This window comes from Vigna angularis, chromosome 2 (genome assembly GCF_016808095.1).
Source record: "Vigna angularis cultivar LongXiaoDou No.4 chromosome 2, ASM1680809v1, whole genome shotgun sequence".
Lineage (NCBI taxonomy): Eukaryota > Viridiplantae > Streptophyta > Magnoliopsida > Fabales > Fabaceae > Vigna > Vigna angularis.
The window spans coordinates 43514901-43529684 of record NC_068971.1 but is presented as its reverse complement, the minus strand read 5'-3'; the positions used below and the strand labels follow the sequence as shown (position 1 = coordinate 43529684).

At 34.6% G+C, this 14784-nt stretch overlaps 2 protein-coding genes across 5 annotated transcripts; one reads left to right on the top strand and one right to left on the bottom strand.

Moving 5' to 3' along the window:
• Window positions 1-1940: 1940 nt before the first annotated feature.
• Window positions 1941-9273, top strand: LOC108329147 (uncharacterized). Its single transcript, XM_017563208.2, has 4 exons — window positions 1941-2154; window positions 2230-2405; window positions 7989-8187; window positions 8870-9273. The coding sequence occupies exons 1-4, from the start codon at window positions 2085-2087 to the stop codon at window positions 9100-9102; spliced, it is 678 nt and encodes a 225-aa protein (XP_017418697.1). The 5' UTR covers window positions 1941-2084; the 3' UTR covers window positions 9103-9273.
• Window positions 9274-11882: 2609 nt separating this feature from the next.
• LOC108328982 (serine/arginine-rich splicing factor RS2Z32) lies at window positions 11883-14784 on the bottom strand. 4 transcript variants are annotated; one of them, XM_017562925.2, is made up of 7 exons: window positions 14712-14784; window positions 14291-14411; window positions 13344-13383; window positions 13081-13176; window positions 12745-12932; window positions 12532-12633; window positions 11883-12378 (listed from the first exon to the last, which is right to left on the bottom strand). In XM_017562925.2, exons 2-7 carry the CDS (start codon window positions 14392-14394, stop codon window positions 12012-12014), a joined length of 897 nt encoding a protein of 298 aa, XP_017418414.1. In that variant the 5' UTR covers window positions 14395-14411; window positions 14712-14784; the 3' UTR covers window positions 11883-12011. The 4 variants fall into 4 exon arrangements, with proteins under 4 accessions (XP_017418414.1, XP_017418415.1, XP_017418416.1 ...); XM_017562926.2 differs by having other exon boundaries at window positions 12532-12630; XM_017562927.2 differs by having other exon boundaries at window positions 12532-12627.

Below are 14784 nucleotides of genomic sequence, written 5' to 3'. Positions count from 1 at the left end.
TCCTTCCTTCTTGTGCAAATCTTCAAAATCTAAACTTTTCAAATCTGGATAGATCGCTTATTTAAAGCAAATAACTCACTTATAGCATAACTTTGTAAGTAATTTACATCAGTGCGTAAAAATTGATTTATTGTGTAAATATACATTACAAATCATACGTTAATGATTAATGACAGAGTTCACAAATACTTCCAATGAGCAATGCAGAAGTTATTAATTCTAATTCATAAAAGACTATAGTAGTTTTTGTTTTACAGTTAATTAATACTTGATAAAATACGGTTTTGTTATCATTTTTGTCAGAGAATTAAAAAATTACAAATTGAAATGTGATGGTGATATGTAACGTAATTGATACATTAGTGGAAATAATCAAATTACATTAATTTTGAAAAGATTGGAACCTATTGAGAAAAAAAATTTAGGAAACAAATTTGATATTCTCTCATGAAAATAAAAACTAAAAGCGTATTTAAACCAATAATAAAGTATATATATTTTCTCGTTAAATTTGTTTTTTAAAATTAAAATTTATTTATGTCTCTAAACTTTAAAAATAAATAAGTATAATTTTTTTAAAACAATTATTTTTAAGATAATTATGTTAAACGATATTTTAAGTTTACAATTGTTTATATTATTTGATATTGGTCAATTCAAATGTCTGAAATGTAGTTTAATAGGATTTTAAAGTTAATAATATAAGCTTAATACTTTGTTCACTTGAACTTGATGGGGGAGTGATTGAAGGGATTTAAAAGGATTTGAAGGTAATTTTGTTGTTGTTTATTTGAGTAGGTAAGTGAAATTGAATTTGGAAGTAAAGTTTGTAAGAATTAGTGTAAGATTTGATTGATGTGACAGATTAAAAAAATTTACTTCCAAATTCACTCTCACTTACCTCCAAATCTACTCAAATAAATAATAAAAAAATTTACCTTCAAATCTCCTTAATCACTTTCTTCTAAATTCATTCAAGTGAACATAGTCTAAATGTGTGAAATGTCACTTAATAATGTTCTAAAATTAAGAATATAACTAGTAGGTGTATTTCAGTTTTCATTATAGTTTTTCCCATCGCATTCAAAGATATCATGTCTTAGGAAAAAAAAAATTAAGAATTGTACCTTATTAAGTGTTTCCTTCTTAAGGTACTAATATTATAATGTTTGGGGTGATCTTTTGGACAGCTGAAACATTCATTGTTTTCATTTAAATATTTGTGAAGTTGATTGAGATTTATTTTATAATAATGGTGATTAGCATCTTCTTCAAAGGTTGATTCATTCAAGATCCTTGAGCTACTTTATTTAAACTCCTTAGGGTTCTTTTGTTCTGAATGAATCTTGCAGTGCCTTAAATAATTTGTTGTATATTCTCTTATGGACTATCCAAATTCAGACCCTTCTATTATTAACCACTTCTCTAAAATAATAAAATTCCACCACTAAATTATTAAAACAAATGTATTTATTTTTCTTACACAAATGTTTAAAAAAAAGGGAATTTTATGTTTATGTTTTAGAGGGAACGATTAAAAGATCTTTTTTATATATATAATTACACAATTCATTTATCTAAAAATAATTATTCTAGATTTTGGAGGATTAAGAATCAATAATTTTTTTAAACGAATAATAACTATAACATTTTATTTTATAAAATCAGGAAACAGATGAAGGTATTCTCTAGAAAATTCAATGCACATGACTTAAATTTATTTATTTATTTTTATATATTTTTTCTTTTAAAAAGTACTTGCGCTGAACTTTCAGTTAATCAGAATTAACTCATTCATATGATTAGTTTAAATAATTATTTTGAAGATCTTTACGAATTTATCAACTTTACCTTAACAGAACGATGCCGTTTCAGAAGTAATGACGTGGCGGAACATTCTATTGTGTTGTACGCTACCTATGCTACAAGTATTATTCTTCGGAACGCACCGCCAACCAGACCGTAACGAATAAAGCAGTTGCAATCCGTGTACAACCTTGAACGCTGTCGTTTAAGCTTCGTATCCGAATTCTGAATTCTTCTCCGACCTTCCTTCATCGATCTCTCTTCTCATCTCCATCTCCATGTTCATGTCGCTTCCTTATTCGCTTCTCCTTCTTTTCTCTTCGATATTGTTCTTCACAGATTTCCCAGGTTAATTTTCAATTTTCTCTTTATTTGTTGGTTTATAGGTTTCATGAAACATTAAACTAACTGTTTGTACCACAGGGTTGGTTGTATCTGCGGACGTGACTCTGAGCTCGATTGAAATCTTCACAACCCACGAGTGGCTAAGAGCCACTCCAGCTGTCTATTTTCGGTGCAAAGGGGACAACAAAACCAACTTGCCTGATGTAAAAAAAACTAACGTTTCTTATACTTTTAAGGGTGAAGAGTCTTGGCAGGTTCCTCCTTGTCCCCTTTTGCTTTTTGAGCTTTTCCTTCACTATTTTTAATTTGAGTTTTATTTTATAAGTCATGAGAAGGTGATCACAGGAAAGAGGAGTGAACAAATGAATTTAATTCTCATTATTAGGGTTTTAGAATCTTTATATGGAAAGGTATTGTTGCAATATGCAATTCCTTGAACTAGGATGTATTCTATATATAGCAGCTCTCTGTAATGTACTGCGAAAATTACATAGAAATAACTGATTGGGAGTTATTCTTTTATGTTGAGCTGTCTGAATTTGGTATGTAATGCTTGGGAGATGCTTAGTGAAGAAATTTCCTTGAGCTTAAGAAATGGGCAAGAGGGCCTTCTCTTTTATCAGGATCCATATTATATGACTGTGTTGGCACACTTTGGTTGTTGCAATACAGAAGCAGGGTGCAAGTATATTGACATTCAGATCACAGAGTAAGTAGAGAAGCCAAACAAACAGCTGGCCAATCAGGTTATGAAAACCAAACAATTGCATGGTAAGAGACCTAGGAAAGAATAAATGCCGACCTGGGCATCCCTTCGTATATTTGAGAACCCTGCAAGCAGCTTGGTAGTGAACCAAAGTTGGATGAGAAATAAACTGCTTCAGCTGCTGAATGATAAAAATATCGTCGTCTCTCGTGAGAATGATATAAAGCAATCTCCCTCTGAGATGCCTATTCGATGGAACGTCTTCATAAGGCTTTATTCAATCTGGACGGATCTTAAATGGAACGGTCAAGTTTGAACTGGTTTGGATCGTAAGTTACCATATTCAGCAACAGGGTCCAAACATTACTTCCTCTCACAAAATGAAATATTTTGGCAACATTCAAACCAAGAAAAAACTTAAGGACTCCCAAATCCTTGGGACATACTTGATGTGTTGAAACTCTATCAAAAAATTTCCAGCAAGATGATATCATCCACATCAACTAGAAGTCTTGTGAAATGAGTACTAGTAGTATTGCCAAAGAGGCAGTGGTCAGAGAGCAAAACTTTCTTGGAAAGCTCACCAGCTGCATGAGAGAAAAAGTGCTTACAGGACATGGTGGCTATTAGAAAATAAAATTATCCTTGAAAAGCATGGTGGTTGCTGAAGAGAAAAAAAATGCTCAGATAGAATAGCAAGTACTAGAGAAAAATACTCCAAGGGAGCTGTGGCTGCAAACGAGCAAACAGGCTCAGAAGGTGTGCCAGCCGCTGGAGAGAAAAACTAGTTAGAGGGTGCAGTTACTACTAGAGAGTGGCTGGCAAAGAGCAAAAAGGCTTGGAGGGCATAGTGACTTTCGGATTTGATCTTTGCATGGCAAGGCAATGCCAGCAGTGGTGATCGTGAGCCAGAAAAAGCTCGCTAGACAGTTTTTAGTGAACAATGACACCAACTAATTGTGAAACACAATAAAAAAAATAACAAAAACCAAAAAATATACATGGTTTCTAAACAATTTACACCTATGATTAGTGAGTCCAAGGAAAGCGCGGAGATTAGGTTCCCTTCTCCTTAGGTTCTTGATATCGAATATGAATTCTGTATCTTTAGACCACAATCAAATAGATCCTAATATCAACAGTTACTATATCTGTATGCTTCTAACATATCTACAAGATTCTAACAACATTCAATTGATGTAAATCAAACTTTGGATGGATGCATGCAAAAATTTGTAAACTTCACAACCACAAAGAATGTATCAAAGTATCCAGCCCGTCAACCTTATGACAACCTTTGGCCACAAGTCAAGGTATGAGTCACTTAATAGATCTTTCACCTCAATGCTTTATTTTATATCTCAATTTTCTATTAATGGGTTTCAAATGACAAGATGAACTAGTTTCCAAGTGTCGTTACTCCCTATAGCTATGAGCTCACCCAGCATCAAATGATTCCAAAACTCTTATTCATTTGCCTTAGCATTGGATTAGAGACTTAAAATGCAACATGTGTGGTAATCAGATGTGAAAAACAAGAAATGAGAGGGAAAAGCTTAGCATCAGAAACAGGACAAGAAAGAAGGTAGTATAAGGAAGAAGAATTTACTGAATCAGTTGAGAAGCTGAATATGTACTCAGCAAGGTGATGTAGCTGATGTCTAGCTTGTGTGGATCTTCTTGGTGGAGGTTCAGCCTATGCAAAGTTAGGTAACTGAGAAAATTCTATTACACTAGTGCACTATTATCAGTATATAGCACATGAGGGAAGCAACGTGGTTCTCAAGAAGTATGAAGTGATAAGCTATCACTGTCAACCTTTTAAGGAAAGATTGTCTCATGGAAGATCACACTGCGGTATTTTGAACACTTTTCGGCTATTGAAATCTAGCGATACATATCCCTTTGTTCCCACTTTGTAACCTAGAAAGAAGGCATTTTCTAGCTCAGGGTTCAGGTTTGGCAACATAGTGATTGAAAGACTTTGGCATCACTATAATTAACCATGTAGCAACTGTCAGGGGGAGCTTTTTCTTATAAAATGCGGTTATGAACTAGGGACTGGTTTATGATGTAATTGACACGGGGAATATGAAAAAGTTATCTACATAAGTATATTCCGGTGCTTCCTCTCAATTCTATGGTTTTGTAAGAGGGATTCAATGTAAGATTTTTGGTGAATTATTTCATCAGATACTTGAAGCTGATGAATCGGAAAATATTGTCCATTATCTGTACAAATCAGCTCACATAGAATGCTTCTTCTTTTCCCTTCAACTATCTTTAGTAGAATTGTGGCCAGATTTTTCCAAGAAAGGTTCTTGGATTTTTTATGCCAAGTCTTGCACTCCTGGACTACATTTTCTTTGCTGTTTGGGTGTGCTTTTGTTGCTCCTTTGGTGTTTTGAACTGCAGAAGCATTGGCTGCCCCTGTTGTTTGATCTTGGGTGTCAATCCCTTCATAAGTGGTCAACTCTTCTCTTTTCACCCACGAAAAAACTGGTGTCTCCTCACCCTTCCTAGCTCCATTATTGTCAATGGCATCCTCTTCTTTTTGCTCCCAATTGCTTGAATTTTCTCCTCCACATGAGTATTTCTTTCCTTTCTTGATATCTTGCAGCAAGTCCTCTCTTGCCCTGTAAATAGACTCCACTAGGTTGCTTTTTGACACCACTGTTTTAACCCTAGGCCTCAACAATTCTTCCCCTTTCTTTACTGTTTTGACATTCCCACCAGAACCTACCACTCTATCTCCACTACAAACAACAACTTTTGCAACTTTACTTGGAGAAACAAGAGTCACAACCTTCCCATCATGATCTTCACCTGATGTATTTTCCCTACCAACCTTTGTCACGTTATCTACCCTTGTAGCAGAAACTTCTGCAACTTTCTCAGCATCATCTTCTGTAACTCCTGCAGTTTGGGCTAACTTCTCAAAAACAGAGCCTCTATCTCTTTCTTTGAACCCCCTTATCAATGCCTCTTTCAGCCCTTTCCAAGAAAGGTTCTTGGTTTTATTTTTCCAGGCCCTGAACCAATAAATTGTGCCTCCCTTTATGTAGTTGTAAGCCAACCTGAGCCTCTCCTTCTCTGCGACATTTTGTGTGTCAAAAAACTTCTCAACCTGAGAGATCCATCCCAATAGGTCCAGCCCCTCAAACTTGGGCAATTCTACCCGCTACCTCCAATTCTGTTCACCCCTGTCTTCCTCCAGCTCTTCTTCTAAACCCTCTTTCTGTCCTTTCATGACAGATTTCTCACTTCTTTCTAAGCCCTTTATGTGAATCTTGATTTCTTGTAGCATTTCTCTCATTTCTTGCATATTTCTTCTCCATTCTGCCATGCTCATTTTCGGTTCTGCCCTGCTTATTTTGTGTTCGTTGATCCTCCTCTCCAAGGTATTGTCTCTTTCTTCCATGCCTCCACCCTTTCTTGATCACTTCTTGATCTGGCGGTCCTCTCCTAAGGAGATCCGACAGGTCGGACCAAATTGTTAGGTTTCTGGATATGAAACCTAACTATCTCACAGCGCACACACTCACGTAATAGCACCCAAATGGTAAGAAAAGAATGAAAATATGTATTCACATCAATCAATGTCATGTACAACCAGTAACTGGGAGCATAATCCCCCTCCCCAGGATCAAGGTTCCTGTCTATACATATGATATCAAAAACTCTTCTCTCTACCAGACCCCCTTGCCTTCTTATAAAGGCAACCCACTTCTAACTACCTAACAACAATTAATTCCTAAACTGTTTTCTCTCTCCTGCACACCTATTATCCATTATAACCTATCATATTATATCCTATCAGTTTCACTCATGCATCATGCTGAGTTTGTTCCCTGAACAACAAAATTCTAAGCATGAGACTCAGCTTTGAGCCTATGTAATGCATATAGATCTACTGAAATAATCCGATATAGGTAAAAAGTATTTGCATCCAAGAATAGAAACAATGGACAAGGGTCCCCCATGTGTCAAAATGTAGCATTCCATATCTCTTAGAAGCTTTTTTTATGATTAAGAGTTTATGGTAATCTCTTCTGGCTTGTGTAATCGTAATGGCATACATACTGAATTCTTATTGACTGAAATGAAAGGTTGAAGAAAGACTACTTAGTAAGGACATTCTCCCTCATAAAAAGTGTCCCAGCAGAACTGTCATAATGCAGTCTTGGCTTAGGTATAAAATTGGAAATATATTGGGTACAGCTTGAACTTGAGCTCGATTGATATCAATCACCAATTCCCTTCAACTTTATCTGCAAAGCCAATTGACCACTGGGATTTTAGATACTGCAGAATTCACTGACTCATGAAATTCGAGAGTACACATGAAGAAATGACAAAGCTTGGACTCTGAAATTGATTGAAAGAAAATTCGTGTTAATAGAGAACATTAGTGTGATATAAGGTGGAAGAATAATTCAAAGTTCTTGCAAACTGTGCAGTCATGGTTTCCATTTGGTAGTGTAACATTGATTGTCTGAATACTGTTGTAAATACTGAACCGATCAAGAGATAAAAATATTTGATTCTAATATCCAAGAACCAATACTGACACATGCGGAAAAAAGTTAGGACAGAGACATTATAAGGTGGATTGAGATCCGGGCTTGGTTTATGGCCAACGTGAGAAGAGGGGCTGACCTGATTGGAAGTGTGTTTTGTTTGTAGAAGAATCTCACTTGTACAGAATTTTGATGGCAAAGGAATTGCATAGGGCAACTCCTGAACTAAGATGAAATCAACAATAGCTCTTTGTTTGTACAGTTAAAATTGCAAAAATAATACCTGCTGGGTAGTTATTCTGTTAATTTGAGCTGGTTGGATACTAATTGGGTTATGATGAGACTGGTCATCTTGTAGCTCGTGTAACAACAAGGTCTAAAAATCAGTTATTTGAAATCCTTGCTTCTTTGTACAAAGTACTGTTATTTTTAATTTAGGCAGTTGGCTCATCTTGTTTAACCAAAAAACAACTATTACACTAGTTTGCTTAATCATTAAATTCATGTGACTTTGCATTTTGTAATTTCAAACGTTACTTTATGAGATTTCACTTAATCATTAGGTATGAATTTGCATTTGCAACTGCTGAGATTTTGCTTTGTGGTTCCAGCCTTTAACTAATTTCTCTGGTAAAAAGTGTAAACGATGTGGATTCTATGAAGAAGACAAGATTCTTTATGACGATGTGTTTGACGAGTGGGAATTGTGTCCTTCTGATTTTACGGCCCCTGATGGAAGATATATCTACTTCAAGGAAAACGAATTCAATGCTAGTTTTCTCTGCTTAGATTGCTTAAATATTACTGGTGGTGAGTTTCCTGCTACCTTTTTTCTGGGAAAACTCCTTACAGTTATCATGGTATTAGACTTCACAGACAACTGTGTAATGATAGTTGTGAGTTAGATGATGCCAATGCAACAATTATGAAGTTATGAAAAGAAAACAAATTCAACTTCTGTCAATGGTTCTTCTAATCTCTAATATGGTGCTTACAGTTCAATTTTGTAATTTTTAAAAAAGTGCTAGTAATCTCAATTATGTCACCATTGATGACCTGCTTAGAAGATTATTTGACTAAGAATGTAAACAAAAAAATAAATTATCTTAACCTTTTTACCCTAACCAACTAGACGAAGGATTAATTGGTGGTATTAATAAACAGGAGGTAGGACTTATTGTCTTAAACTTCAATTTTATATGGTAAGTATTATATATAATCTTTGGTCTGATTCTACCTAATGGGACAAGTCTTGATTACCGTTGATATTATTATCTCATGTCTGAGATATACTTTTCTCATCATTGTTCATTCATTTTGTTCTTGTGAGTCTGTGATTTATTGGGATTTCCCAAATCAAGTTTCTTCCAGTTCTTCGCACTTTTTAATTAACTTTTCATGTTGTTTTCCAAGTTATTTTTCTCGCGTATGAATGCATCTTTACTACATTACTTGCTAATATATGTTTGCGAAAAAATGTGTTCATTTGTAGTTTCTGTCTCTGCACCGCCGGCCAAGAATCAAGATCACAGTAAAAGAGAAATGCATGTAGCAGTTATCGTTTTGCTAACTATTCTGGGCTCAGCCATATTGATGCTGGTAACGTTGGTTGTGTACAAGTATTGGCAGAAGAGGAAGAGGGAGCAGGATCAGGCTCGCTTTATGAAGCTATTTGAAGATGGCGATGACATTGAGGATGAGCTCGGCCTTGGAACTATAATATGACAGCAAACAAATTCCCTCTTGTACAGTAGGTTTACCTCACAATTTTGTTTAAGAAAATTTATTGTTCATATTACCTGTACATACCATTACCACAAATTTATGTATTGCTGTTTGAACTTCACGTGAAAGAAATACGTTAACAATCAAATTATTTAAGCTCACTTTTACAAATCTAAATCTTCAGTCCCACACTCTATCATCCCGCCAATCAAATGCTGCACTTCATCTAACCTTTTATGCATATTTTTCTTGTTCCATTCTCAAAATATCCATACCATAAATCTTCCCTTCTACTTACAGAGTGACACATTAAAAAGCATATTACCTGTCACAAATAGGCAGCAAAAGCAATTTGTAACAGCCATTGCATCTTGGTTTTGCATTGGACAAATCCATCACATTACCAATTTCAAGAGCACCATTATAACACTTTGTCAATTCGAAGAAAAATTTGCTACTTAATTTGAAATGAAGAATGTAGGAAAGTTGAAGTACTTCTTTGGGATAAAAGTAGCTTACTCAAATAAAGAAATCTTTATCTCTCAAAAAATATCTTCTCAAGCAAACAATTATGATTGATTGCAAGACTACTGGGGTTTCTATAGGCATTTATTATGTGAATAAGGCCAATATTAAAGATTTGTTAGGAAGTTCATTTACTTACCTCATACCAGAACGAATATAGTTTATGTTGTGAGTATCGTGAGTCAGTTCATGCATTATCTCAATGGAAGAAATTTATAAATTGTAAATTGAAGACAAGTTTAGGAATGAATGATCTAAATGGAAGAAATTTACAAGTGGTAAACAAAATCTTTCAATGAAGATAAGTCCAGGAAGGGGATTATTAAATAGGAAATCCATCTCAAGATATTACATATTTTTGGGTAGAAATTTGGTGACTTAGATAAGTAATAATCAAAATGTTGTTGTAAGGTTTAATACAGAAGTTAAATTCTGAGCTATGACATAAGGGTGTGTGAATTATTATAGATGAGAATTATTCTAATTTTAAAGTAACATGTGAAGAATCTATGATCTTGTATTGTGATAATAAATTAGCTATTAACATTACTCACAATCTTAGCATGATAAGATTAAATACATAAAAATAAAACGACACTTTATTAAAAAAAAATTGGATAGTCGCTTTATCGCTACTTCCTACATCCTATTTGGACTTCAGATAATAGATTTACTTGTAAAAGATCTTTCCACTGACGATTTCATGATTTCACATGCAAACTTGGAATGATATATATACATTCATCAGTTTAAGAAGAATGTTGTTAGTTGAATATTAAATACATTATTAAAAGTTGTTGATAAGATATTAAATTACTAAAAATTGTTAAAAGTTTATAAAGATCTCTTGTTTTCTATATATAAAAGTGGATGTATTGTTTAGAATCAATTGAAAAAAAGTCTTTTTCTTTATTACTAATTCTTTCTAGTGAGAATTATCAAGTAAGTCCTTAAAAGAAATTCAGAGACATTTAAGTTTTTAAATTTTCCATTCAGTAAGTTAGTCCTTCTATCAATAATTTTGTTAACTTTAGTGAAAGAGGATTTCTACTACGATCGATATGCTATAAGCAAACACTCAATTGTGATCATCACATTAGTCGAGGCAATATCAACCACTCATTTCTACAATGGAAAATGATAATTTGCAATAGAAAATCTAATGAGCATGAATAGTGATGACATGAGAATTGGTGTATGAAAAGTTATTGCACTAGTCAATGCAATGTGGATTACTCTTTTCAATAAAAATGAAACTATGCACCAGGATCCCCAGAGTAGTAACATCACATGAACATCTAATTTGTATTCCCACAGCACATTTTGCATTAATCATTACAATGTGATAACTATTTTGTTTGCCACAAAGCACATTTTGCATCGTATCATGACATCTAATGCGTGAGCAAAGAAATTGTTGACATGATTATGAAACATCAATTTACTGCAACAAATTTGCCTCATGTGAATTTGACATAATTAAATATCTTTTTATCGCTTGTAATGGGTTTGTGGTGCAATACTATTTTTTTGTATATTTACATGTGTAGGACAACGATAATTGCCTTAGATGATTAATCAATATTAACTTACACTAGTGAACATGTTTTCTCACTTAATTTTCTAAATCTGGTTATGATAGTATTATTTATTATACTTGCATTATTTTTTATCTTTTAATTTATCCCACTTTATTAAGAAATTTATATTTTATCCTAGAAACGTGATTAAAAAATGTTTAAGACAAAACGTACCAATTCAAGTAATTTTAGTCAAGTCCATCGGTCTAAAAAAAAAATTCACCATATTAAAACGAGTTAAAAATCTTAATTGTTGACTTTTTCTAACATTATTTGTTTCATTTTTAAAAAAAAATTATTATATATTAGAAAATAATTAATTAGTTAATCATTATATTTAAATAAATTAAAAGTTATCTTTACATATTAAATTATTTCACCATAATTAATAAATGGAACTATTGATAAATGTCAAAAAAATATATATTATTGACTTTTAAATGTCAAAAAATATATATAAACATTCTTCAAATCATGTATTATAAAAAAATTAAATCATATTTTATTGACTTTTTTAAAAAAAAAAAAAACTCAAAAGCGTCCCTTCATACCTTAAGATCTTTCGTGTTGAAAGGCTTCAAAACATGCATGATTTAAATTGCTACCAATAATTTATAATGGTTTAAAATATCCCAACCCTTGAAACTAATTCATCCACCATATGACACAAGCTAGTTGAACTGCAAGAATCTGAATAATAGCATGCATACATAAAATGTCTTGATCACAATTAAACAGGAGTGCAATTTATAATCCAGATATAATAAACTGGACCAATCCAGACCTCTTATCAAAAAGCACTATCTAAGGTGGTGACCGTGAGCGACGATGGTTGTCATCATCTTCATCAATGGGGCTCCTGTCATCCCTAGGGCTGCGGCTGGGGCTCCGGCTACGACCATTAGATTTTGGGCTATCATACCCCCTCTCATTGTTGTTCCTTGCAGGGCTAGCAGGGCTTCTACTTTTACCTCTTGGACCATCACTGAAGTCAGACCCATCTCGCTGTGTGACCAACCTATCATCATTACGGGGAGATATGTCACTTTTCTTCTGTGGGCTACTACGGTCAGGTGATGCACTATGATCCCTTATCTTGGAGGGTCGAGGACTCCGTGACCTATCTTCAGAGACTGGGCTTCTTGCTCTTTTGACAGGAGATCTCGATCGACTGGCCAAAAAAATAGTTCACCAAAACTCAGCTTACAAGCTTATTAGAAAAGAAGTGGTAATGACAATTGAAACAACAGATTATTAAACTCAAATTGCAGTACAATTGCAATCAGAAAATGAACAATAGGATTAGAAATTACTAGAACCCAACCTGTAGCTGCGGTCACGACTGTAGCTCCGATCCCTGCTTCTCCCACGACGAGGAGAATATGACCTGACTGGTGATCGTGAGAAACTCCGTCCACGCCTGCTGCTACAGAAAACTCAAATTGACATAAAATATTTAAAACTCATTAAAAAAAATAAACAAGTTAAGGACATCAACACGATGTAGAAGAGGTATGGAAACAAAACGAGGGCTAACCTCAACTTTTTGGGACTGTTCTTACAGTTCTTCTCTATATGACCTCTTTCCCCGCATCGGTAACATTTGTTTTTCCAATCCCCAGCTTTGCAATCTCGGGCCCAATGACCATCAATGCCACAGTTAAAGCATCGTCCAGATCCAGGAGGTGGACCCCGACCCAAGTATTCACGCGAACCACGAGGACCCTGATTATAAAGAGATCAAATGAAACTACGACACTATAGATAAACACTATAGAAACTACGAAAAGCATCCCTTAGACAGTCTACTACAAATGAGAAGACCAAATCTTAAGAAAAATATTATATACATAAACATTAAAGTAGTTCCTACCCCCTTAGCAAATTCAACAATAATACGACTTCCTTCAAGGTCACGGCCATCCAAGTTAAATCTGGCATCATCCGCATCTCGAGGATCACTAAATTCCTGTTCAAAATCTGTCAGTAACAATCCACTAAAGTAACAGAATCTTACCATCATTTACAACCGAATCCTCTGAGCAGACACTAAAAGCCACCTTAGAGCAAAGGCATTGAGGACAAAAGGAAGTCAAAAAAAATAGACAAAAGACAAAGAATGGAATGAAAACTTACAACAAAGGCGAAATCGTTCTTCATATCCACACCTCGAACTCTGCGGAAATGGTTTCCAGAAACAGTAAGGCCATCATTACTTAACTACTGGAACTGTATACAACGCCCCTCAAAGACGGACTAAACACCAGTTTGTGATTGTTGCCATTTCCATAAAAAACACGCAATAACATTACAGAAAGAATCGCCAAAGTCAACACTCGACAGGAATTTCCATCAATTCCACCAAGGCCAACCTCCCAACACAGACCTCCAGGTTTAGAGAAAACCACAGAAACCTTCAACAAGATTATTCATGTTAAAACATGACACCTAGGGGATTTGGTTCCCACGCATAACATGACAAATAACAATAAATCCAAGCTCAACTAAAAGCTTAGATAAAACCTGCATGCATATCACCACCCCAAGTTTCAGCATAAAACAAGGTCGACAGCCGACGGCAACCTATAATTAACTCAACTCCCTTTCCAATGCAAACAACAAAGATGAATCAAAAAATTCCAAACATATATTGGAAAAAGTCAAACAATTTAGAAATTGAATTGGAAGGATAAAACAAGGGAAAACATCCTGCCGATGCTAAGCAAGAAATGACATACTAAAGAACAAAGACAATCATCCACGTAGACAAACAGGTAAGCAGACATGGAATAATAAGAAAAACATGTTAAGATTAAAAGAGTAAATAGGTCTTTATAAGTAAACACGGTACTAAAAGAAGGTCCCAAACGGTGATTTCGGCCTCAACACTGCAATAGAAGTTATTTGTCTGAAATCTTCGGTAACATAAAGGATCGCCATGAACCCACAACAACAATTTCAAAACGTGTATGTAAATTACATTGGTTTCTAAAAGGATTGAGTTCCTTAGAGAAATAATCAAATCTATGGTTATCTATATATTTCGAAAGATAAGAACTGACGGTTAAAAAAAGGGAAATTACCTTCCATATCTGCTGAAAGCACGCTCCAGATCACGGGAACGGGTATTATGGGACAAGCGTCCCACGTAAAGGCGTGTATTGTATTTATCATCATGGCGAGGCATAGTTTTTGCTTCTAGCTCTACAATATAAACAAATCAAATTTCGAGAGTAATTATGAAAGCGGACACGCAGAGACCTTCTCTCAACAGAAACAAAAACCGAAATTGAAATGAAAGGAAATGAATTATGGAAAAATACATAAATTTCAAACATGCGATCAATTTCAAAAACCTCTGCCGCAGAAAACAAACAAATCGGTAAATTATTACATCAGAACTTGATGAGAAAGACGAAGAGAGAAAATCCTATTGAGACATGAACCAAAAGTTGAGAAAGGCGAATGGAACACTGGAAGAAAGAGAGGGTAGGGAGACGTTACCTCGGAGCGGATTGGTGCTTCTGCCCAGACCTAACCTCTTTCAAAGTGGATCAGCTTCTCTCGGATGATTAAT